The sequence below is a fragment of the Nycticebus coucang genome, chromosome 9 (assembly GCF_027406575.1).
Source record: "Nycticebus coucang isolate mNycCou1 chromosome 9, mNycCou1.pri, whole genome shotgun sequence".
NCBI classification, from domain to species: Eukaryota; Metazoa; Chordata; class Mammalia; order Primates; family Lorisidae; genus Nycticebus; species Nycticebus coucang.
The window spans coordinates 103,920,405-103,947,333 of record NC_069788.1 but is presented as its reverse complement, the minus strand read 5'-3'; the positions used below and the strand labels follow the sequence as shown (position 1 = coordinate 103,947,333).

Here is a 26,929-nt window from a genome sequence, read left to right as displayed (position 1 = left end):
CCGCTGTAAAGTGCCATGGCGTCAACAGCTCATAGCAACCTCCTGGGCTTAGGCGATTCTCTTGCCTCAGCCTCTCAAGCAGCTAGGACTACTGGCACCCACCACAACCTATTTTTTTTTGTTGCAGTTTGGCCGGGCTGGGTTTGAACCCACCGCCCTTTGTATGTGGGGCCATCACCCTACTCAATCAGCCACAGGCGACGCCCCTTTGAGGCTATTTTTAACTCATTAAGTAGAGTCAGGTGCTTCTCCCTGCGAGTATTTGTACACTGTCTTGCTCCACTATACCACAGGCTCCGTGGTCAGGAATAGGATCTTATTCAATATTTTATGCAGTAATGTAGGAATACAGTAGGCAATTGACAAAGGATTATCAAATGAATGAATTCCTCTGTAACTGACTGTTTACATCCCAATACTTTAATCTCCTTTAAAAAAATCTCCAAACATGACTGGAGTTGTTGACAGTTCTACCACATTTTCTGCAAAATACTGTAGCTGCAATTACAAGGGAAGTAATCAGTTAATCTACATCTTAACTGGTCTTTGATAAGTTAGGCAGGGAATCTTCTGAGCTCAGGAATTTCACAATTGAGGGTGCTCCTCTTACCACCACTTTGGATATTTCTGATGCTTGACTTCAAAGTAACAGTTCAATACAGAACAGGGTTGAGAGAAGTGCCATTTTTTCCCTGGCCACAAGATGGAGTATTTGTTCTTTTTGGTAGTTAAATGTTTCAGTTCACGCAACTAAGGAAACATTTATAGGGAACAATAACTCATCCTATAAATCTAAGGACATTAAGTATGAATAGAACATTATTAAAACACTTTGTAAAATCCTTTTTCAATAAACCTGCTCTTCAAATCTTTAGCATTTAATCTACTCTGGAAGTCTAACTCTTCAGGATGTTACTGTTTTCTATTTATGTCAGAAAATTCCAACTCTGAGTATGCCTCCATAGCCCTGATCTGTTACAGAAATTTCCTTGGCTTTTTTAGTTTTGTCCTATAGCAGTCCAGTGCTTGTCCAGGTCACAGTGTCTGGCTCTGTAGCTGAAATACATGCTTTGGGTTAACACTTTGCTTAATGGTCCCCCTATACTTCCAAGTTTACTACTCTGCAATATGAATTTTATTACAAATGAGTAAAAACCCCCACCCCATTCTCTTTTTGTTGTTGATGATGATGATGAAAGAAAGACATTGTGTTCTCCTCTTTATTATTATTATTTTTTTCAACCTTTCTTTTGGCTACAAGACAGACTGTTCGTTTAAATCAAAGCAGACTCATCCACAGCTGGGTACAGTAAACTTCCTCTAAGGTAGAAGAGACTACCTGGCAACCATGGTAAGCACTGCTAAAAAGGGTAAGCGGGGGGTGGGTGAACACCTCTTAAGGCTACCTGGTAGCTGTAGTGTGCAGAATAATTGACCCACTTCCTGATGTCAGTCTTGTCTTCCACGGAGATGGATCTTACAGCAGCTTTGGAGGCAGAAGTTGTGGGCATGCTGAACTCGACATTCACATGGTTGGCAAATCTGGAAGGCACTTCCTGGTCAGAGCCAAGTTCAAGGTGGCAAAAGAAACAGTGTGGGTGACCAGAAGCTATGAAAAAAGACAATTCGGAGATCAGGTTCTTTGGCAGCAGGAAGCAGACAGAGAAGCCACCTCAGTAACAAAGGAGGCCTGCAGCCTCAACACCTGGAAGTCCCTCAGAGGGTCCCAACCTGAGCAAGAGGACGTGTCTGGGCAAAAATCACACTCTGTGTGCCTCAGACCCTTTGATATGACACCATCTGAGTACAGCAGCCCAGTATCCTAGCAATAAAACCCAAGGCCTGAGAAACAGGGGTCATTCCACCTGCTTAGATCAGAGTGATAGGTGAACACAGCACAAATACTAAGAAACAGGGGTAGGAGCTCAGGAGTTCAAGACCAGCCTGAACAAGACTGAGACCCTAACTCTACTAAAAATAGAAAAACTAGCCAGGTGCGATAGGCGCACCTGTAGTCCCGGTGACTTGGGAGGCTGAGGCAAGATGACTGCTCAAGCCCAAGAGTTTGAGGTTGTTGTGAACTATGACGCCTCGACACTCTACCCAGGGTGACAGCGTGAGACTCTGTCTCAAAAAATAAAAAATAAAAAAAAGAAACAGGGGCTGCTAATGGGAAGAATGGATTAAAAGGGATCACCACTTAGTACCTAATAAAACATCAGTGACAGCTACCTGAAGCAAAATCGCTTTGTTTTGAAAGATGAATTTTTTTTTTTTTTTTTTTTGTAGAGACAGAGTCTCACTTTATGGCCCTCGGTAGAGTGCCGTGGCCTCATACAGCTCCCAGCAACCTCCAACTCCTGGGCTTAAGCGATTCTCTTGCCTCAGCCTCCCAAGTAGCTGGGACTACAGGCGCCCGCCACAACGCCCGGCTGGGAAAGATGAATTTTCATAATAGCATTTCGTATTTTCAGAAAGCTTTTAGCATGTTTTGTGGGTTAACGATATACACAAATGACAAAGACCCTACAAACAGCTCACGTGTATTAGTGAAGCACTGGAACACAGGCCAGACCTCCAACTAGAACACCTGGGTTTGACTTCCCGCTTTCCTACTAAGTAGCAGAGTTCTTGCCTCAATTCCAATCCTTTTTCCTGTCCAGGCCTTAATTAATCACTCATTGGTAAAGTTTGGCATTGAGGGGAGAGAGTTAGGAAAAGGTGGGCTTGACAGTGCCCGGCAGAATCCCTTGCTGCTCTGTAATTTCATTAATCTATGGGTCATTCTACTGTACATGGATGGCAAACTTAGGGTTTGAAAATTATTAGATTTTTGAGGTAAAAAGAAAGCTTAGTTCTATGACCACTGAAACATCATTGTCATTTGTCTGTCGTAACAGGAGACATTTGTGAAGCACCTGACGCCTGATACTATGCTCAATCTTTTACACATATTCTCAGGGAATCTTCATTACAATCCCTTGAGGTCATAATATCCTCATGTTATAGATGAGGAAACTGAGGCTTAGCAAAGCAAAGTAAGCTGTTTAAGGTCACAACTAGAAGGAGGCAGAGCTAAGAATTGAAGCCACTAGTCTGACTCTAGGGTGTTCTTAACCACACTGAGTCATAACCTCATGGTCCCCAAGCCTTAACTTCAATGTTCTTTATAGGTCTGGGCAGGCCTTTTGAACCTCAGAGGGTGAGGACATAACACACCCGCTCTCCAAGGAAAACATCATCAGAGTGAAGTATTTGTTTTGCTGTTTCACAAATGTAACATATTTTAACAGTTATTTCTAAAAAGTAATGATTGAAAAATTTGCACTTACTTTTAGGAAAAGAATTTAAATAAGATATACAGAACAGTAAAAATTACATTATTTGAAAATTAATCCATTTGATATTTTAATTGTGTGCCATAGATGTATTAATCATTATACAGCTATCATTTATTGGGCATTTATTATAGGCCAGATACTGTGCTAAGCAATTAAAAGCATTATCTCATTACATTCTGAATGAGCCAGGTCTTTCTTTCTTTTTTTTTTTGGAGACAGAGTCTCAAGCTGTTGCCCTGGCTAGAGTGCCGTGGCATCATAGCTCACAGCAACCTCCAATTCTTGAGCTCAGTGCTCCTCTTGTCTCAGTTTTTCTATTTCTAGTAGAGATGGGGTCTCAATTTTGCTCAAGCTGGTCTCAAACTCGTGAGTTCAAGAAATCCACCTGCCTTGGCCTCCCAGAGTGCTAGGATTACAGGCATGAGCCACCTCACCTGGCCTGAGCCAGGTCTTAGTAACCCTAGTTTACAGATGAGAAAAATTTTTCTGAAAGCATTAAGTAAATTGCTTGAAGTAACACAGCCATTAAGCAGCAGAGATGGAAATAAAACTCAGATACAACTCTGACTTCAAATTATCTCCTAAATTTTTTTAATGTATTACTATGGAATAAATCATTTTGAAGTATACAGAAGCATCTCTTAATTCAATAACAACTTAAGCAAAACTTTCTATCTTTATTTGCACATTAGTAGAATATTGAAAAATCTTTTCTACAAAACTGATCTCTCCTCTCACACCACCAAAGTGTATTCATAAAAACTCTGAAAGCAACATTCTTTCCCAGAGTCTCAGGGTCCAGATGTGTAATGGTGGTAGGCAGGTTAAGTACAATTTTGAAAACTGGTATAGTTTAATTCGTGGTAATGAGCTAAATAAGCCTGCCCATTACACTGTCAATGAAGTTGAGAAAATTCATTAAAATTCAGATTTTTATGTTCCATAAAAAGGTAATCATATTGGGATTGTTTTCTCTTTTCCTGGTCTAATGAGAACTGGAATTCCAGCAAAGAAAGCTGCCTATACAGAACAGGATGTTTTTTATTTTGGGGGACAGAGCCTCACTCTATCATCCTGGGTAGAGTTCCCTGGCATCACAGCTCACAGCAACCTCAAATCTTGAGCTCAAGAGAGCCTCTTACCTCAGTCACCCAAGTGGCTCACCACAACACTTGGCTATTTTTCATAATTTTTATTTTTTAGTAGAGAAGGGTTCTCGCTTTTATTCAGGCTGGTCTCAAACTCCTGAGCTTAAGCAGCCCCACCCACTTCAGCCTCCCAGAGTGCAGGGACTGCAGGCATGACGTTTTGGCTAAAGCAGTAGGACTTGTTCTGGTGCCTTCTAAGATTAAGGAAACTCTTGAGGTGAGAGTAGGAGGGGTCGGTAGAGAGCTCAGAGAGGGAAGGTGCTCACAGCACGGCTACCCTCACTGGCAGCAGTTTCAGGGTGTCACTTTGGAACCCAAAGGCTGTGGCTGTAGCCTTAGGATGCCAGAACACAGGACTGCTAACCTACTGGCCCCCACGGCCAGGGGTCTGATCATCCTGCTCCCTGGGGCCTGGGCATGCAGGGCCACTGCAGGTGGGAATGTTTCGCAAAGGGTTTGACCTCAGCTTTCTTTACTGTAAAGGGGTATAAGGATTATGAAAAATAACCTGTACGCTCCCAAACCTGTCAGAACACTTAAGACAAGAGAGCTCAGAAAAGGGCTACTGCTGATAGATGATCATCAATTCTCTAGTTTCACAGATGGAGCAGATGGGAAGAGAACTGGGACAGAACTGCAGTCTGCAGTCCAGACGCCAGACCCTGTGCATCTCCAGTGAGCACAGGGGGCTACCAATTTCCTAAACTGTTACGGAAACACATAATTGGCCAGAAAACATATAAGAAGCCTCTTTGGGGGGGTCTTGCTATTAAAAATATTATACATCCATGACAGCAAAACCAGTAATAGAGGTTGAGGGTCTAAGAAATATCCTTAATATCCTGATGTCTTGCATTTCAAAAATCTTCTACAAATGAGGTTCCAGTAACCTGGAAACTTACACGGAAATAGTATGCAAGCTACATTTATTTGGCCTTGAGCCTGCTGAATACTCTCCACTAGGAAGCGTTCAGGAAAAAAGTGTCTGCTGAAGCCTATTATTTTCTCCCTGTCCTGTGCCCCCCCGTTTCTTCTGGTAGCAATCTTTCCCTTTCTCTCCTTTTGGGAAATCATCTTCCCCAATGTTGCATGTTGTCTCAGTGGTCCTGTCAGAATGCACTGCCCTCCCCTGGACTCTTGAGCCAAGCAGCATAAGAAAAGAAAATGGCTGGTGGTGCTTTGCACCTGAGCAGACACCAATTAGCTTCTGTCATCAGCTATTTTGGTGCTGTCCTTTCTGGAGTCTGTTCTTTAAGCTATGCCATTATCCATCCATCTACAAATATGTCTCTTTTTTTTGGCTAGTGAGTCTTTGCTGCTTATAATAAAAAAAATCCCTCATACATGGCCAGGCGCGGTGTCTCACCCCTGTAATCCTAGCACTCTGGGAGGGTGAGATGGGTGGATTACTTGAGCTCAGGAGTTCGAGACCAGCTTGAGGAAAAGCAAGACCCTATCTCTACTAAAAACTAGCTGGGTATTATGGCAGGTGCCTATAGTCCCTGCAACTTGGGAGACTAAGGCAAGAAGATTGCTTGAGCCCAGGAGTTTGAGGTTGCTGTGAGCTATGATGCCACAGTACTCTACCCAGGGCAACAGAGTGAGGCTCTGTCTCAAAAAAAAAAAAAAAAAAAGAAAATCCCTCGGGTGGCACCTGTAGCTTAGTGGGTAAGGCGCCAGTCACATACACCCAGGCTGGCGGGTTTGAACCCGGCCTGCTAAAACAACAATGACAACTGCAACAAAAAAACAGCCAGGCATTGTGGTGGGTGCCTGTGGTCCCAGCTACTTGGGAGATTGAGGCAAGAGAATCACTTAAGGCCAAGAGTTTGAGGTTGCTGTGAGCTGTGATGCCATAGCACTCTACCAAGGGTGACAGCTTGAGACTCTGTCTAAAAAAAAAAAAAAAAATATATATATATATATATATAAAATTAAATAAAAATTCCCTCACATAGTACTTTTAAATATTTGAGAAAAACCACTTTGGAAACAATGAGGTATGTTTGTACACACTGAGAAAACTACCAATCTCCGCTCTCACAATGGAAATCATGTTAAGTCCGTGTCTGTTTCATTCCTCTTACTAAGGGGTAGCCGCAATATTGAGAAAAGTCCCCTGGATGTGGCTGTGGAACTTTTTAGATGGGTTATGCCACTTCCTAGGCTTTACTGTTCTCACCTGTAGACTGAACAGGTTTGACTAAGTTATGTGTAATGTCCCTTCAGGCTTGAAAATCCAGAAATCCCATGGTTTTCTCTTTCCAACCAAGGGCCTCTGTGCCAAAGGAGAATCCAGGGTATCTCCTTTCCTCTTTCAGATCCGGCCCCACAGCTGAGGTAGAAATTGCAGAGCTATCTATCACAAGAATACAGTGCTGACTTCAGGGGATATGAACAAGCAGGCACAGGAAGACTTTGTTTTAAAAATTCTGTCAGTTTAGAAATAGGGAGATAGGGGGTAGCACATCGAGCCTCTAACACAGAGGCCCAATTGTTTGCTCGGTTTGCTCTGCTACACCCAGCATCTGACAGAGAAGGCCTGGGTGTGTGTCCACTCCCTGCACTGCCGGGGAGCGGCATCTGACACAGAAGGTCCGGGTGTGTGTCCACTCCCGCACTGCCCGGAGAGCGGGCCAGATCGTATGGCCCCTGGCTATCACATCCTATTTCATTTAGGGTATGATAACACAACCCCTCCACACGCAGCGGGAGAGGAAGACTGAACACACTGTTAGAATTTAATAGTTCGGGGCGGCGCCTGTGGCTCAGTGAGTAGGGCGCTGGCCCCATATACCGAGAGTGGTGCGTTCAAACCCAGCCCCAGCCAAACTGCAACAACAATAACAAAAAAAAATAGCTGGACGTTGTGGCGGGCGCCTGTAGTCCCAGCTGCTCGGGAGGCTGAGGCAAGAGAATCACGTAAGCCCAAGAGCTGGAGGTTGCTGTGAGCCGTGTGACGCCACGGCACTCTACCGAGGGCAGTAAAGTGAGACTCTGTCTCTACAAAAAAAAAAAAAAAAAAAAAATTTAATAGTTCAAATGCAAAAAAAGGACAGCCACATAAGAGAAAGTCATTTCAGTCAAGAGTTTTTCCAAATCCTTATTATTCTTCTTGTTCAGCTAGCATATCCACTTCTGTGAACAGATGGGCACAATTTATTACAAACAAGAAGAGGATTTAAAGGCTCACAGGATCATGGGCTTGTTGCCTGCCATTGGGGTCACCCAGACTTACTCTGAGAAATAAGGATATGAGTGCTGGCTTGACAGCTCCCTAAGTTTTGTCATTTCAAAAATCTCACTGGTGGGCGGCGCCTGTGGCTCAAGGAGTAGGGCGCCGGTCCCATATGCCGGAGGTGGCGGGTTCAAACCCAGCCCGGCCAAAAACCACAAAAAAAAAAAAAAAAAAAAAAAAAAAAAAAATCTCACTGGACCCAGGAGGAAAGTAATTGCCTTCTGGGCTCATTCAAGCACAAAAGCATCCTCGATAGCTGTGAGCAGCTAAGCTAGGGCTGGCAAGCTTTTATTATTTATTTTTGTTTAAATCAAACATTCCTTTTTTTACTCTTTGTCTGATTGGAGGCCACTTCTTATTCCCATCCCCCATCTCTGAGCTGAGATGCTATAACTGACAGGCCTCACACAGAGTGGCTGGTGTCCTGGATAGATGACTGATTGCCCATAAACTGGCCCTTTTACCTACATCAGGGGAGAGTGAGAAAGATACCTCTCACGTTAAAGATACTTTAACGAGTCCCAAAAGAATAAAAATTCAGAATCTGGCCAGGAATGGTGGGTCATGTCTGTAATCCCAGCATTTTGGGAGGCCAAGATGGGAGGACCACTTGAGCCCAGGAGTTCAAGATCAGCTTAGGCAACATAGTGAGACCTCCTATATCTATAAATAAGTAAAAAAATAAATTAGCTGGACGTGGTGTAGCACTCTAGCCTGGGAAACAGAGTAAGACACTGTCTCTAAAAAAAAAAAAAAGTTCAGACTTGTCTTGGAAAGGTGCTTTGCAGCTCAGCCGGAATATACACAGTTCTATGAAAGGTATATGTTAATAAGGGGATGAAAAGATAAGAATGAATTGGCCCCCTATGCTCATTACTTACTTTGCTCAATTACTTTTACTTTCCTGGTCCCACTCTCTCTCCATCCCCATTCCCGTCACATAAGAAAAACGAGCACTTCACACAGGATGTAGAGCCTTGACGTCAGCTCTGTCACATCCAGGTGGCTGTTTTCCCAGAAGAAAAACCATTACCCACCTGAGTTTTTGTCGGGCAGTCGGTTTATTCTCCACACAATGGAGTTGAAGGCATGCTCGTACTTGGCAGTTCCCAGGGTGACCCTCATGACAGGCTCAGAGCCAGAGACACTAGTGGAGCCAAAACTTGCCCCCCGGTTCACTTTGGCTTTCAAAGACTTTTCCCCCAGGACACTCTCCCTACGGAAGTTTTTCACCCACTCACTGGGCACAGGGTAACGGATCATCACATTCTCACAGGGAACCTGAGTGAGGGGGTCTCGATTAGAGGAGAAGCCAGTGGACATCCTCAGCCAGCTCTGCACCTCCACCTCCGCCCCATTGATGCTTGCTGCTGTCCTGAGCATGAAAGGCAAGGTCTTCTCAGTGAACACTGTCCTGAACCGCATCAGCTCAAACCGGCAGGCGTCCAGGGGGTTAAACAGAATAACCCGCGAATTGTTAAACACGTCCTCGTCCACACACCCATGAAAGCGGCACTCATGGAGCTTGACCCACTTCGTGGTGGTGGTGGGCATGATGTCCTGCCGCGAAACTATTTCATTCCCTTTGATGAGGATGTCATTGAGACCCAGGCGGCACTCTGCGAGCCCAGAAAGGAAACTCAGAATGTGGATCCGTGTCAAGACATGATGCTGGAGAATCTGGTTGTCTCCTTTTCTCACAAGGCCAGAGAATTCATCTCTGACATCCACTGTGATCTCCTCTTCAAGGTAGCTCAAGCCAACTGTACTCAAGTCCATTGACAACACCGGGAGATTCATGAGCTGGTCCTGAACTGCATGGATGAAGCTCAGAAAGTCGTCGTAATTGGTGGTGCCCAGCTTAATCACTTGCTCCCTCTCTGCTGTGTGGGCCACAGCAGGTTTGGGCTGGTACTTCTTCTTCTCTTTGTAGGTGACACGGTCTATCCGTAAGCTGTGGATCCTGCCATTCTCATCATAGTTCTGAAGCCGGGGTTCTGAAATCTCATGGCTACTCTCCAACTTGAACTCACGGAATGGTTTTTCTAGGCCTTGCTCATAATACAGCTGCAGGTAGCCACTGTCCGTTAGTTTGACGAAGATCGGTCCCCAATGCCTGGAGGACATAATGTTTTTCTTCTCAGGGATTCTCAGCATCATTGGCCACCCATCCCTGCACCGGGATGGTGCTGACCCAGGTAGGTGAGCATCTAGTTCAACCCAGGCTACCGGGTCGTCATCAGGGAGCGCTGCACTGCCAAAGTGATCAGGATCATCAATTTGCAGTTGTTTGAGTTTTTCAACAGCATCAGAGTGCGACTGGTTTTTGCTTGAGTCATCAAAACTGATGGTATCCTGGTAGATGACAATGAGGGAATCTCGCTGGCTTTTGCCTATGGTACTGGAAATGGCACTGTATTGGGAGCGCCTCTCTTGTTCCTCAAAGAAAGCACTGAAAGGGTTGATAGGGGAGGGCTGTACATCCTGTAGAGTCTTATTTAGAAAAGGGTTGGTTGCACTCCAGGGTGGAGACTCGGTTATAGAAGGTGGACGGTTTAAAGAGGAAATGTCCAGCTTCTGAACTTTGGAGAAGTTCATCAAAGTGCTCTTGGGACGGTCTCGCTTCTTAAATGACCCTGTTGAGTCACGAGGTACATCTGGGATCACTGATAAACTAGGTGGTGTATTCGGCTTCAGAGCAGAGGTGATTGGTGGCAAAGGGCATCTGACTTCATTATCATCGAAAGTGACCCAGCTGGGGAAACGAGCAGAAGTCACTGGAGGGGCAGGATGCCCGTTCATGGCTGGACTGCTGGCCCGCCAGCCAATGGCCTCCATCTCTACCTCTTCATCTTCCTGGAGTGAAGAAGAATTGTCTAAAAGGAAAAGGAGAACATATGAGGGGCTGCGGTTCAGGGGTTCTAGATGTAAGGAAAACTAAAGTACAGGAAAGTGGGATTACTAAAATTTTATCTGGAATCCAAATTCCAAAGTAGCTCATTAAGTATCTCAAGTGCTTAGTCTGGGCACAGACCTCCTATTTTTATAATTAGCACACCAGAAGTGGTTCATTACACATGAAGCGCAGTAAGAATGCAATGGCCATGTCAATACCGAAGCACTGACTAGTAGTGCCAAGGTCCCTTGCAATTTAATCATCCCTTTATTTTATACACATTTCTAGAACAGATATTTTCTGCAGTCAGTTCTAGGGTATGTATTCATAATTTCTTTTCTTTTTATTGAGACTGAGTGCCATGCCATCAGCCTAGTTCATAGCAACCTCAAACTTCTGGGTTCAAGTGATCCTCCTGCCTCAGCCTCCAGAATAGCTGGGACTACAGGTGCCCACCACAATGCCCGGCTAATTTCCTTTATTTTTTAGTAGAAATGGGGTCTTGTTCTTGGTCAGGCTGATCTTGAATTCGTGAGTTCCAAGGATCCTTCTTTTTCAGCCTCCTAGAGTGCTAGGATTACAAGTGTAAGCCACAACACCCTGCCTGCATTCATAATTTCTAAACATTAAAAACTACCTCCTATATAAAATTATATAATCTCATCTCATTAAAAAAAAAATTATCTTGATTGCAAATAATACCTGGGAGGGATTTAAGCCCAGATATGATCAATAAATATTAAGGGCAAAAGGTTAGCATCCTTAATATGTAATAAGTTTGTACAAGTAAATAAGAAATACCCAAAAGTTGCAGTATAAATAAAAGAACAAAACCAGACAACTCATAAAACAGAAACTAAAAATGTCTAATAAGCATGTGAACAATATCTAATCTCGTTAGTAAAAGAATAAAAATTAGCCAGGTGCAGGGGCTCACATCTGTAATCCTAGCGCTCTTGAGAGGCAAAGGCATGAGGATAGCTTGAACTTAAGAGTCTAAGACCAGCCTGAGCAAGAGTGAGACCACATTTCTACTAAAAATGGAAAAATGAGCTGGGCATTGTGGTGGGCACCTGTAATCCCAGCTACTAGGGAGGCTGAGGCAATAGGATCACTTGAACTCAGGAGTTAGAAAGTTGCTGTAAGCTAAGCTGATGCCATAGCACTCTAGCCTGTGCAAGAGTCACACTGTATCTCAAAATAATAATAATAATAATAAATAATAATAGTAATAGTAAAACAGATTTTCCTAACTTTTTCTCTATCAATGTTTACTTGGTCTGCTATGCTTCTCACAGTTAGCCAATGATTTTGATGCACAATTTGACCAATTTTTCTAATGTTTTTGTCCGTTCTGTTCATTATTGGCCTCCCTGACTTCATCAGTGAAATTTTCTCTTCCCTCAGAAAAACATTTAATCCATTTGTACACTTCTGTTTTCTTCATGGCATTATCCCTATAAACTTGGACTAACATGTCCTTGATTTCACTTCCACTCTTGCCAACAAGTTTAACAAGAAATTTACAAATGTTTGTTGCTTTAATTCAAGGTCTGACATTCTTGGGATAGCACACAAATACACACAACAATAATGAACACACTCAGCAAGATACTACTACAAATTGACATGAACGCAGCAGGTCATACCACTGACACTGAGACACTGACATACCAAAGTTATAAAACCTTACGGAATAGGGCGGCGCCTGTGCTCAGTGAGTAGGGCGCTGGCCCCATATACGGCCCGGGCCAAACTGCAACAAAAAATAGCTGGGCATTGTGGCAGCCGCCTGTAGTCCAAGCTACTTGGGAGGCTGGGGCAAGAGAATTGCCTAAGCCCAGGAGCTGGAGGTTGCTGTGAGCTGTGACACTATGGCACTCTACCAAGGGTGACAAAGGGAGACTCTTGTCTCCAAAAAGAAAAAAAAACCAAACAAACCAAAAAGCCTTACTGAGTTTAAATCTTTTATCCAGTGAGAATCTATCTTAGTTAATGGTGAAAGGTGTGGGTCCAGTTTCAGTCTTTTACAGATCGCCAGCCAGCTCACCCAGCACCATTTGTTAAATACAGAATCTTTTCCCCACTGAATATTTTTAATTGGCTTGTCAAAGATCAAATAACAGTAAGTAGCTGGGTTCATCTCTTGGTTCTCTATTCTCTTCCAGACATCTACTCTGTTTTTGTGCCAGTACCATGCTGTTTTGATCACTATCGATTTACAGTATAGTCTCAGGTCTGGTAGTGTGATTCCTCCTGCTGTGTTTTTATTGCTGAGTAATGTTTTCGGTATTTGAGGTTTTTTCTGATTCCATATGAATTGAAGTATTATTTTTTCAAGATCTTTAAAATATGACAATGGAGCTTTAATAGGAATTGCATTAAAAGTATATATTGCTTTGGGTAGTATAGACATATTAACAATGTTGATTCTTCCCAGCCATGAGAATGGTATGTTTTTCCATTGGTTAACATCTTCAGCTATTTCTTTTCTTAGTTTCATAGTTCTCCTTGTAGAGATCTTTCACGTCCTTTGTTAGGTATACTCCCAAATATTTCATCTTCTTTGGCATACTGTGAAAGGAATAGAGTCCTTGACTGTTTTTTTGGCTTGGTTATTGTTGGTATATATAAAGGCTACAGATTTATGGGTGTTGATTTTGTCTGAGACATTGCTGTATTCCTTGATCACTTCTAAAAGTTTTGTACTAGAGTCCCTAGTGTTTTCCAGGTATACGATCATATCATCTGCAAAGAGTGAAAGTTTGATCTCTTCTGACCCTATGTGGATGCCCTTGATCGCCTTTCCTTCCCTAAGTACGATGGCTAAAACTTCCATTACAATGTTAAAGAGCAATGGGGACAATGGGCAACCTTGCCTGGTTCCTGATCTAAGTGGAAATGATTTCAATTTAACTCCATTCAATACAATATTGGCCATGGGTTTGCTGTAGACAGCCTCTATTAGTTTAGAAATGTCCCTTCTATACCAATTTTCTTAAGTGTTCTGATCATGAAGGGATGCTGGATATTATCAAAAGCTTTTTCTGCGTCAATTTAGAGAATTATATGGTCTTTATTTTTTAGTTTGTTTATGTGCTGAATTACATTTATACATTTCCTTATATTCAACCAGCCTTGAGACCCTGGGATAAATCCCACTTGGTCATGGTGTATAATTTTTTTGATGTGTTGTTGGATTCTGTTTGTTAGGATTTTATTGAGTATTTTAGCATCAATATTCATTAGTGATAATAGTCTGCAATTTTCTTTTTTTGTTGGGTCTTTCCCTGGTTTAGGGATCAAGGTGATGTTTGCTTCGTAGACTTTGTAGGGTAGTATTCCTTCTTTTTCTATATTTTGGAAGAGGTTTAGTAATATAGGTACTAGTTCTTCTTAAAGGTTTGGTAGAATTCTGACGTAAAGCCATCTGGTAAAAATACTTGAAGAAAGTGCAAGGAAAACTCTTGAAGGACTCGGCCTGGGTGAATATTTTATGAGGAGGACTTCCCAGGCAATTGAAGCAGTATCAAAAATACATTACTGGGCCCTGATCAAACTAAAAAGCTTCTGCACAGCCAAGCACATAGTAAGTAAAGCAAGCAGACAGCCCTCAGAATGGGAGAAAATATTGCAGGTTATACCTCCGATAAAGGTTTAATAACAAGAATCCACAGAGAACTCAAACGTATTAGCAAGAAAAGAATAAGTGATCCCATCTCAGGGTGGGCAAGGGACTTGAAGAGAAACTTCTCTAAAGAAGACAGACGCACGATCTACAGACACATGAAAAAAAGCTCATCATCCTTAATTATCAGTGAAATGCGTATCAAAACTACTTTGAGATATCACCCAACCCCAGTAAGAGTAGCCCACATAACAAAATCCCAAAACTAGAGATGTTGGCGTCAACGTGGAGAAAGGGGCACACTTCTACACTGCTAGTAGGAATGCACACTAACACGTTCCTTTTGGAAGGATGTTTAGAGAACACTTAGAGATCTAAAAATAGACCTGCCATTCGATCCTATAATTCCTTTACTAGGTTTATACCCAGAAGACCAAAAATCACAATATAACAAAGACATCTGTACCAGAATGTTTATTGTAGCCCAATTCATAATTGCTAAGTCATGGAAGAAGCCCAAGTGCCCATCGACCCACGAATGGACTAGCAAATTGTGGTACATGTATACCATGGAATATTATGCAGCCTTAAAGAAAGATGGAGACTTTACCTCTTTCATGTTTACATGGATGGAGCTGGAACATATTCTTCTTAGCAAAGTATCTCAGGAATGGAAGAAAAAGTATCCAATGTACTTAACTCTACTATGAAGCTAAATTATAGCTTACACATGAAGGCTATAACCCAACTATAGCACAAGAATATGAGGAAAGGGCCAAGGGAGGGGAAGGGAGGGGGGAGGTTAGGGTGGAGGGAGGGTAATGGTGGGGGCCACACCTATGGTGCATCTTAGAATGGGTACAGGTGAAACTTACTAAATGCAGAATACAAATGTCTACATACAATATGCCATGAGGGCTATGTTGAACGGTTCGATGAGAATATTTCAGATTGTATATGAAACCAGCACATTGTACCCCTTGATTGCACTAATGTACACAGCTATGATTTAACAATAAAAAAAATCTAAGAACAAATTAAATATACAATGATTAGAAATGTATCTATTAAATTTTTCAAAAAAAAAAATAAAAACTTTACTGAATTTTTTGTACAGTGCTGCCAACGTAAGTGCACAGTGGCACGTTTACAAACTTAACTGTCAGACCTTATAGGTTTATCATGGTAATGTTTGTATCATTGAAAATGATCTGAATGTCCAACAATGGAAGACTGGTTATACTAATTGTTACACCCTTAAAATGGATTTTTTTTTTTTTTTTTTTTGGGAGAGAGAGTCCACTCTATGCCCTGGGTGGAGCACCCTGGTATCATAGTTCACAGCAACCTCTAACCCTGTGGGCTCAAGAATTCCTCTTGCCTTAGCCTCCTGGGTAGCTGAGACCGCAAATGCCCATCACAATGCCTGGCTAGTTTTTCTGTTTTAGTAGAGATGAGGTTTTGCTCTTGCTCAGGCTGATCGCGAACTCCTGAGCTCAAGCCATCCATCCGCCTTGGTCTTCCAGAGTGTTAAAATGGAATTATTGATGCATGTTTATTCACACGGAAGTTGACCAGGACATATTGTTGAATGAACAATAACAACAGAATCAGAAATCAGATTGTCTGGGTATTCCTTAACTGTGGCCTTTTAAATATGCAGTTTTGGGCAAGCTTTAAATTTCTTTGTATCTCAGTTTTCACATCTATGAAATTAAGAAAACATTAAATCTTACTCTACAGGAAAATAACAAATGTTCAGTAGATGCAAGCTGCTCATCATATGACTAGAATGATAGTTTTAATTTATATAAAATATATGTTTTAGAAAGCTTTGAAATATAATCTCATGATTTCCTGATATAAAAACAAATATCTCATATACAGTAAGAGATAATAAAAAATTTAAAACCTGGGCGGCGCCTGTGGCTCAAGGAGTAGGGCGCCGGTCCCATATGCCGGAGGTGGTGGGTTCAAACCCAGCCCTGGCCAAAAAAAAAGAAAAATTTAAAACCTATATTCTTTTTTTCTTTTCTTAATTCTTCCTTTGGCATCTTGGTAAGACTGCTCTTTCTTATACAAGTTTAATTAAGTTCTGGTCTAGTTTCAAAAAGGATAAACACACTGAAATTAAAACCCAAAGTATTAAAAGTTAAAAATGATGTGAGGGCCAAAACCATGAGATGAGGCAGTCATCTGTTCCCAGAGACAAGCTAGGGAAACTGCAAGGCTGCTCCAAGATTACATGTCATTGTGGCTTAACAGTCATTTGAAACAGTAACATAACCCGACACCAAGCTGGGCTGTTTTCTCTAAAGAAGCCCAAACGTCTTCTGCAGTAGAATTTCTGTGCAAGTCAGACCCAGTCCCAGGAAAGTGGTGCTATGCTGGAAACATGGTCCTCCCAAGCAGCACAGGGACATCTGGAGATTAATACTGAAAGCTGTGCTTTGTCTGGATATCATCAAGAATCTGCTGCAGCTTCTCATCTTCAAATCGCCCCTCCAGACTTGGGATAAGAGCCTTGGACTCCTCAGCAGTCTCTGGGCACAGGTTGGCCAAACAGGCCAACTCAAACTTATGAAGCTTTTTCTGGAGCAATAAGCTCCGAACACTGGCAATGGTCTCTCTGTTTTTGAAATGACTGAAACAAGAAGTGTAGTTTAATGTTTTCATGAAGACCTCTGAGAGTTCCTGTTCATCCTCTGCACCCTCGTTCTGTTGCTTTCGATGCTCCAGAAGCATATGAACTTCTGAATTCAGAAGTGTTTCAGCTGTTTCAAAGTCCTTGGGAAAAATGAGCTGTGAGGCGTCCTCATCTACGTCGCCTGTCCGCGGGTCACTGCCACCTGCAGCCATCGCCGCGTTGCGCAGCTCACCGCTGCGGCCAAAACCTATATTCTTTTTAAAAAAACTTGTATTGCCCACAAAATGATGAAATAATAAAAGTTCAAGACATATCATGATTGTTACTACTACTTTACCTTAGAGAAAAGAAGCAAACCATTTAGTTATAGGCTATTAAGAGAACAGCAGTTACATCATTCCTAAGACAGTTATGAATGGTACACCTGGGGGTTAGGGAGAAGGCTGATAAACCAAGGGTATCCAAACAGGGTCAGAGGAAATCTAACTCTCACTTTGCTGATGATATGATCCTATACCTAGAAAATCCCAGAGACTCAACCACAAAACTCTTAGCAGTCATCAAGGAATACAGCAGACTCTTAGGATACAAAATCAGTACTTCCAAATTAGTAGCTTTTGCATATGCCAACAATAGTCAAGCTGAAAATATAGTCAAGGACTCTATTCCTTTTACAGTAGTGCCAAAGAAGATGAAATACCTGGGAATTTACCTAACAAAGGACATGAAAGAGCCACATAAAGAGCATTATGAAACTCTGAAAAAAGAAATAGTTGAAGATGTTAACAAATGGAAAAACATACTATGCTCATGGCTGGGAAGAATCAACATTGTTAAAATATATATACTACCCAAAGCAATCTACAGATTTAATGCAATCCCTATTAAAGCACCAATGTCATACTTTAAAGAGTTTGAAAAAATAGAGCTTCGTTTTGTATGGAATCAGAAAAAACCTCAAATAGCCAATACATTACTCGGAAATAAAAACAAATCAGCTACCAGACTTCAGGCTATACTATAAATCTATAGTGATCAAAACACATGGTACTGGCACAAAAACAGAGAGCTAGGTTTATGGAACAGAATAAAGAACCAAGAGATGAACCCAGACACTTATCATCATTTGATCTTTGACAAGGCTATCAAAAAGCCTTCAGTGGGGGAAAGACTCCCTATTTAACAAATGGTGCTGGGTCAACTGGCTGGCAAACTGTATAAGGTTGAAACTGGACCCCCCACCTTTCACCATTAGCAAAAATTGATTCTCACTGGATAAAAGATTTAAACTTAAGACTTGAAACTATAAAAATACTATAAGAGAGTGGGGAAAACACTTGAAGAAATTGGCCTGGGAGAATATTTTATGAGGAGGACCCCCTGGGCAATTGAAGCAACACCAAAAATCCATTACTGGAATCTGATCAAACTAAAAAGCTTTTGCACAGTGAAGAGCACAGTAAGTAAAGCAAACAGACAACCTTCAGAATGGGAGAAGATTTTTGCAGGTTATGCTTCTGACAAAGGTCTGAGAACTAGAATCCAAAGAGAACTCAAACTAATTAATAATAAAAGAACAAAATGGGCGGCGCCTGTGGCTCAAAGGAGTAGGGCACCGTATGTCAGGGGTGGTGGGTTCAAACCCAGCCCTGGCCATAAACTGCAAAAAAAAAAAAGGAAAAGGAAAGAACAAATATAACCCCATTTCTATGTGGGCGAGTGACTTGAACAGAAACTTCTCTGATGAAGACAGGTGCATGGCCTACAGACATATGAAAAAATGCTCATCATCTTTAATCATCAGAGAAATGCAAATCAAAACCACTTTGAGATATCATCTAACTCCAGTAAGATTAGCCCACATCACAAAATCGCAAAACTACAGATGTTGGTATGGATGTGGAGAGAAAGGAACACTTCTTCACTGCTGGTGGGAATACAAGCTAATACAACCTTTTTGGAAAGAAGTTTGGAGAATACTCAAGGAACCAAAAGTAGACCTACCATTTGATCCTGCAATTCCTCTACTAGGTATATACCCAGATGATCAAAAACTACTTTACAACAAAGACATTTGCACCAGAATGTTTATTGCAGCCCAATTCATAATTGCCAAGTCATGGAAGCAACCCAAGTGCCCACAGACCCATGAATGGATCAACAAATTGTGGTATATGTACACCATGGAATACTATGCAGCATAAAAAATGATGGAGGCTTCACATCTTTTATGTTTACCTGGATGGAGCTGGAACATACTCTTCTTAGTAAAGTATCTCAACTATGGAAAAAAGTATCCAGTGTACTCAATACTACTATGAAATCTATATAATCACCTACACATTTATAGGAAAGGTAAAACGTAACTATAGTCCATAAAGTAAAAGGGAAGAGAGAGAGGGGAGGGGTGATATGGGAGGAGGGAGGGCATTTGGGGGCACCTCACCCATTGCATGATGCAATGGTACATTTCAAAACTATTAAGAAAAGAGTATAATTGTGATAGATGTGTTAATCAGTTCAATGTAACCATTTCACATTGTATATAAAAATCAGTACACTGAACACCATAAATGCATCAGTGTACACAGTTATGATTTAATAAAAACAAACAAACAAAAAAGAAAGAGGCAAAAACCGGCAGTGCCTGTGGCTCCGTGAGTAGGGTGCCAGCCCCATAAACCAAGGGTGGCAGGTTTGAACCTGGCCCCAGCCAAACTGTAACAAAAAATAGCCAGGCGTTGTGGTGGGTGCCCATAGTCTCAGCTACTTGGGAGGCTGAGGCAAGAGAATCGCCTAAGTCCAAGAGCTGGAGGTTGCAGTGAGCTGTGACGCCACAGCACTCTACCGAGGACAACATAGTGAGACTCTGTCTCTAAAAAATAAAAAAAAAAAGAAAGAAAGAAATAGGCAAAAACCAAGTACCTTGAACATGAAGTTAACGATCTTGAATACAAGTTAACTGCCTTATAGCTTGCATGCAAAGTTAACAGTTTTACATAATTCCATTTTAATGACTTATTAAAATAAAACCAAACTAAACACCCAGCATTATTTTAATTACTACCTGTTTCACTTGCTACCTCCAAATTGCTTTTATTATGAGTTGAGCTGCTGCCAAATAAAAGCCTTGTGTAAAGATCTAGTTCTCATTCTATACCACAGGGAAAATTTCCAGTTGCTAAGAGGTTCAGTTTTTTTCTTTTTTGAAATGATAGAAGTACAAAGCTTATTTTTCCAAAAAAGGAAGAGACAAAGAGAAAGAGATAAGAGGAGCGGGGGTGGAGAAGGGAGGTCACGGCGCTGAAGAATGGAGTGGAAATGCCAGATGGCTGAGGGAAAGGAGGTTCCTAGTGTTTGACTGAAGAGAAATGGTGAATTCTTTAATGTTAAACCACAATCTCTTTCAAGTTTCCAAAAGATTAAATTAAATGAAGCGACTACAAAAGTAAGTAAAGCCCCTCACCTGAAGAAAAAGGAAGAACAATGGGAGAAAAATCAATAGTTTCCATATTTTGAACATACAGTTTCTGCTATCCTTTTCCCACCATTTGTTAATGTAATTTGCTAATGCAAAGATAAACAAGAAAAAAATGAGAGATGGTCACTGGACTATTTTAGGAGTGGCAAGGATTTTCTGAGATTGTTGCAAGTTTCTCAACATGAAATAGTCACTCTTTTATTCTTTTTTTTTTGGGGGGAGGGGGACAGAGTCTCACTACCTTGCCCTCTGTAGAGTACAGCGGCATCACAGCTCACAGCAACCTCAAACACTTGGGCTTAAGCGATTCTCTTGCCTCAGCCTCTCAAGTAGCTGGGACTACAGGCATCTGTCACAGCACCCAGTTATGCTTTTGTTGTAGTTGTCGTTGTTGTTTGGGAGGCCTGGGCCGGATTCGAACCTGCCAGCTCCAATGTATGTGGCTGGCACGCTAGTCGCTGAGCTACAGGTGGCAAGCCAAAATAGTCACTCTTATATAAGACCATACATAAGACCAGACACGGGGGGCTCACGCCTGTAATCCTAGCACTCTGGAAGGCCGAGGGGAGCAGACTGTCTGAACCCATAGGTTTGAGACCAGCCTGAGCCACAGCAAGACTCTGTCTTTAAAAAGAGCCAGGTATTGTGGCGGGCACCTATAGTTCCAGCTATTTGGGAGGCTGAGGCAAGAGAATTGCTTGAGCCCAAGAGTTTGAGGTTGCTGTGAGCTATGATGCCACCATACTCTACGGAGGCCAACAAAGTGAGACTGTCTCAAAAACAAACAAACAAACAAAAAAGAGCATACACAGACATACATTGTTTTACTGCACTTTAATTTATTATGCTTTGCACATACTATATATTTTTTCACAAACAGATTTGTAGTGACCCTGTGCCAAGTAAGTCTATTGGTGTCATTTCTCCAGTATCATGTGCTCACTACATGTTTTGGGGTCACATGTTGGTAATTCTTGCATGATTTTAAACTTTTTTATGATTATTATATCTGTTACAGTGATCTGCGATCAGTGATCACTGGTGTTACTATTGCAATTGTTTTAAGGCACCACAAACCATACTCACACAAGATAGTGAATGTAACAGATAAACGTGTATGTTCTGACTGCTACACCCACTGGCCGTTCCCGTCTTTCTCTCTTTATGCCTCCCTATTCCCTAAGACAGAAAGAAAATACTGAAATTAGGCTGATTAATAATCCATAATGGCTTCTAAGTGTTCAAGTATCTCTCACTTTAAATCAAAGTTAAAAGTGATTTAAGTTTAGTGAGAAAGGCATGTTCAAAGCTGAGATAGGACAAAAGCTAGGCGCCTTGTGCCAAACAGCCAAACTGTGAATACAAAAGAAAAGTTACTAAAGGAAATCAAATGTGCTATTCCAGTGAACACCTGAATGATAAGAAAGCAAAGAGCCTAAATGCTGGTATGGAGAAAGTTTCAGTGGTTGTACAGAAGAACATACCAGCCACAACATTCCATTTATGCCAAAGCCTAATCCAGAACAAAGCACTAACTCTCTTTAATTCTATGAAGGCTGAGATAGGGGAAGCAGCTGCTGAAAAAAAAAAAAAAAATTAAAGCTAGCAGAGATTGTTTCATGAGGTTTAAGGAAAGATGCCATCTCCGTAACATAAAAAGTATAAGGTGAAGTAGCAAGTCTGAAGTAGAAGCTGCAACAAGTTATCGAGAAGATTTAGCTAAGATAATTGATAAAGGTGGCTATGTATGTACTGAACAACAGATTTTCCTTGTAGACGAAATAACTTTTTTTTTTTTTTTTTTGAGACTTACTTTGTGGACCTTGGCAGAGTGCCATGGTGTCACAGCTTACAGCAACCTCAAACACTTTTGGACTCAAGCAATTCTCTTGCCTCAGCTTGCCAAGTAGCTGAGCTGGGACTACAGGTATCCGTCAAAATGCCCAGCTATTTTTAGAGACAGAGTCTCACTCTGGTTCAGGCAGGTCTCAAACCCGTGAGCTTAGGCAATCCACCCGCCTTGGTCTCCCAAATGCTAGGATTACATACGTGAGCCACTGCACCTGGCGATGAAACAATCTTCTGTTGGAAGAAGATGTCATCTATGACTTTCATTGCGAGGAAGAAGTTAATACCTGGCATCAAACTTCAAAGGGCAGGGTGACTCTCTTATTAGGGCAAATGTAGTTGGTGACTTAAGTGAAATCAATATTCACTTGCCATCCAAAAATCCTAGAACCCTTAATAATTATGCTATATCTACTCTGCCTATGCTCTAGAAATGGAACAAAGCTGATGACAGTATTTCAGTTTATAGTATGGTTAGCCAAATATTTTAAGTCCTCTGTTGAGACCTATTGCTCAAATAAAAAAGATTCCTTTCAAAATATTGCTACTCACTAAGAACTCATCTGGTGACACAAGAGCTCTGATAGAGATGTATAAGGAGATTAATGTCATTTTCATATTTGCTAACAAAATGTATATTTTTCTGCCCATGGATCAAGGAGTAATTTTGAATTTCAAGTATTACTATTTAAGGAATACATTTTGTAAGCTTGCCGTAGATAGTGATTCCTCTGATGGAGCAGGGCAAAGTAAACTGAAAACCTTCTGGAAAGGATTCACCATTCTAGATGCCATCAAAAACATTTGTGAGATTCATGGGGAAAGTCTAAATACTACATTAACAGGAGTTTGAAAGAAATTCATGCCAACCCTTATGGCTGACTTTGAAGGTTTCAAGATTTTAGAGAAGGAAGAAAACAATATTGTGTAAATAACAAGAGGATAAGAATTATAAGTGGAGGCCAAGGACAGTGGCTCATATCTATAATCCCAGCACTTTGAGAGGCTGAGGTGGGAGGCTTGTTTAGGGCTAGGAGTTTGAGATCAGCCTGGGCAACATAGCAAGACCTACCTCTACATTAAAAAATGTTTAAAAATTAACTAGGGGTGACAGCATATGCCTAATATTTTAGCTACTCAGGAGGCTGAGGGAGGAGGATCACTTGAGCTCAGGGGTTTAAGGCTACAGTGAACTATGACTGTGCCACTACACTCCAGCTTAGGTAACAGAGTGAAATCCTGTTTCTAACCAAAACCATAACCAACTCCCACCAACTCCCCCCAACTCCCAAAACACACCAAAAAACCCAAGAAAAATCCATCTGAATTGTTCATGATAAAACTTCAATGAATGAGATGGCAAGGAGTTGCTTTTCAAGAGATGAGAAAACAATGGTTTCCTGAAATAGAATCTATTCCTGGTGAAGACACTATCAACATTGTTGAGGTGACAACAAAAGTTTAGAACAAATAAACTTAGTAGATAACACAGCAGCACGTTCTGAGAAGTTCTAATGTGGGTATAACATTATCAAATAGCATCACACGCTACAGAGAATCATTCATGAAAGGAAGAGTCAATTAATGTTGAAACTTCATTGATGTCTTATTTTTTTTTGTAGAGACAGAGTCTCACTGTACCACCCTCGGGTAGAGTGCCGTGGCGTCACACGACTCACAGCAACCTCTAACTCTTGGGCTTACGCAATTCTCTTGCCTCAGCCTCCCGAGTAGCTGGGACTACAGGCGCCCGCCACAACACCCGGCTATTTTTTTATTGCAGTTTGGCCGGGGCTGGGTTTGAACTTGCCACCCTCGGCATATGGGGCTGGCGCCCTACTCACTGAGCCACAGGCGCCGCCCCATTGATGTCTTATTTTAAGAAATTGCCACCTCTACCCCAACTCAGCAACCACCACCCTGATCATTTAGCAGCCATCAACACTGAGGGAAAACTCTCCACCAGGAAAAAGATAACTTGCTAAAGGCTCTGTGGGTAGGGCACCAGCCACCTACACTGAGGCTGGCAGGCTTGAACCCAGCCTGGGCCAGCTAAAACAACAATGACAACTGCAACAAAAAAACAGCCGTGTATTGTGGTGGATGCCTGTAGTCCCAGCCATTTGAGAGCCCAAGAGTTTAAGGCTGCTGTGAGCTGTGAGCCATAGCACTCTACCGAGGAAAACAGCTTAGAGTCTGCCTCAAAAAAAAAAAAAAAAAAAAAAAAGAGAAAATGTGGCATATATACACGATGGAATATTATTTAGCAAAAAAAACAAAATCTTGTCATTTGCAACAATATGAATAGAACTGGAGGACATTAAGTGAAGCGAGCCATGCACAAAAAGACACATACCATCCTATTTTTACTAACATGTGGGAGCTAAAAAAAGAGAAAAAAATTCAACTCATGGCCACAGAGAGTAGAATGATAGTTACCAGAGGCTGAGAAGAGTAATGGGGAGGAAGAGATATGAAGGAGATTGTTAACAGGCACAAAAATTGAGTTGGAGGAAAGAATAAAATCTCTCCAATAGGGCCAATATCACCAACAACAATTTACTGTATTTCAAAATATAATAAAAGAGTGAAATTGGGATTGAGTGATAAAAATAAAATCACAAGCTCCCCAACTAACTGAAGGGACCCCCTCTTGTCATGGAAGCCCTGTGAAACCTTCCAACTGAGTTCCCAGCCATTGTAGCCCTTCCCTCACTGTTATTATGCTTTCTTTCCTAATTGGTAAACAGAAGACTAGTTCCACTGCTGCTTCAACCAACCTTGTGACCTCAAAGTGCTTACTCTTCCCTTCTGCCCAAGGCTATGCTTCTCAGCTAGCAAGATAGCCAGCCTATCAACCGCAACCTTTCACAAGAGAGAAATAATGCTCTCCTTTCCAAATTTATGAACCTTGCGATTGTTCAGTTGACAATGTTCCTAACAAGGAAATGATAAATTCTTTTTTTTCTTTTTTTAATTTTTTAACAGTTTAAAAAATGTAATACTGTTTAACTTCAAAAACATTTCAGCATTCTAAGAAATGATAAATTCTTGTGGTGGATACCTCATTTACCCTGATTTGATTATACATTACTATGCATCAAAATATCACATGTACTCCATAAATACATATAACCATTAAGTATCCATAATTAAAAATAAAAAATTTTACCTACAGAAGTAGTAAAAATTGATCCCCCTTCATTGTGCTGAGAAGACGGGCTCAGCTATTTTAAGTAAACTGCCAAAGGCAAGATGAGAGGTCAAGTCCTGCTTTTAACTTTTATTAACGCTGGTATTTCCTTAGTATTTGTTAATTCAAATCTGTTTAATTTTTCCCATCATCTTTGAGGGTGGCAAGAATTATCCTAACACACAACTTCTTAGGAGCATTGTTCAACTGGGAAAAGAAGTTAATTAAACAAGGATTAACACCTATTATACAGGTCAGTTTTGGGCAAAAGATCAAGTTATGTCATGCACTAAGGTATAAATGTGTAGGTTAAGAGAAAGGAGTTAGTCATCTCAGTCTCCTCAAGGGAGCTTTTAATTTACATAAAATAAGCTGGGACCTACTTAGACACAGCATACGCTATGATAAAAAAGGAGAGTCAGTGTCTAGTCATTGGTCCTGAGGATGCTTGCATGCTGGTAAAGTTACCTGGTCAGAGATAACCCCAAACTGGCGGAAGCCAGTTCATCAAACTGCCACTTACCTCTACTCAATAGGTAGACACTTCATTCTGGTTTTTATTTACTAAGGGGGGTTATGATGCAGTACTAAGCACCTTCTTCAAATATCCTGCCAATTCTCTCTGCTTTTCGGGGAGGGATGAACAATTTCATTTCATCTCTCTCTCTCTCACTTGGAAAAATAAGCATCAGACTAAGTTTCTAAGTTCGTTGAATGGTCCAGGAATATCCTTAGTTATCTTTTGTGCTTCTGGGTATATCCTCACATGCTGACCAGGAATCAATCTTGTCTCTCTGGTTCTAAACTTTCGCCTCTGTTTTACCATTGCCCGCTTCCCCATGCCTCCCCCAACACTCAATGTTCAGTTCTCTACTCTTGGCCTCTTCCTCTAACAACTAAAGCATAACTTTACTGGCTTACTGGTTCCCTGGCTTAATGTGCCTTTCTGGTTTCTTGGGTTGTCTTACATGGTGGTCCCAACCTAGCCTACACAGAGACCCCACTGTAACACCTTGTGTTGTCTGACAAGGCCAACTCCAGTTCCTTAGCAGAGGTCACAAGCTAGGGGCAAGGACAGAGTCTGATGTCTATGGTAGATTGAACAAAAAAAAAAAAAAAATCAACATTCTTCTTTACAAATTAAAAAAAAATTTTTTTGAGCCCATCTCAAGCTGTAGCCCTGGGTAGAGTGCCATGCACCATAGTTCACAGCAACTTCCAACTCTTGGGCTCAAATGATCTTCTTGCCTTAGTCTTTTTCTATGTTTAGTAGAGACAGAGTCTCGCTTTTTGCTCAGGCTGGTCTCAAACTCAAGAGCTCAAGCTATCTACCCGCCTTGGCCTCCCAGAGTGCTATGATTATAGGCATGCGCCTCCATGCCCAGTCTACAAATAAATTTCTTAATATTTCATATATTAGGGTATCTTGAAAGATTTAACTAGTGATAAGACCTGCAGAGACCCTAATCAGTATTTCACTTTTTTATCTTCAACTACAATTATGTGTTG

General features: G+C 41.4%; 2 protein-coding genes across 5 annotated transcripts in view; both read right to left on the bottom strand.

Moving 5' to 3' along the window:
• The window catches only part of STON2 (stonin 2), a 187,042-nt gene that overhangs the window by 6,002 nt on the left and 154,111 nt on the right, over window positions 1-26,929 (bottom strand). For all 4 annotated transcript variants that reach the window (XM_053602425.1, XM_053602428.1, XM_053602427.1 and 1 more), the window contains 2 exons: window positions 8,765-10,603; window positions 1,407-1,609 (listed from right to left, as the gene is read on the bottom strand). In XM_053602425.1, the coding sequence (XP_053458400.1) occupies window positions 1,407-1,609; window positions 8,765-10,603 (2,042 nt within the window). The remainder of the gene's footprint in view (window positions 1-1,406; window positions 1,610-8,764; window positions 10,604-26,929) is intronic.
• On the bottom strand, window positions 16,293-17,133 carry LOC128593977 (DNA-directed RNA polymerase II subunit RPB4-like). Its single transcript, XM_053602429.1, has one exon. It carries the CDS (start codon window positions 17,108-17,110, stop codon window positions 16,682-16,684), a length of 429 nt encoding a protein of 142 aa, XP_053458404.1. The 5' UTR covers window positions 17,111-17,133; the 3' UTR covers window positions 16,293-16,681.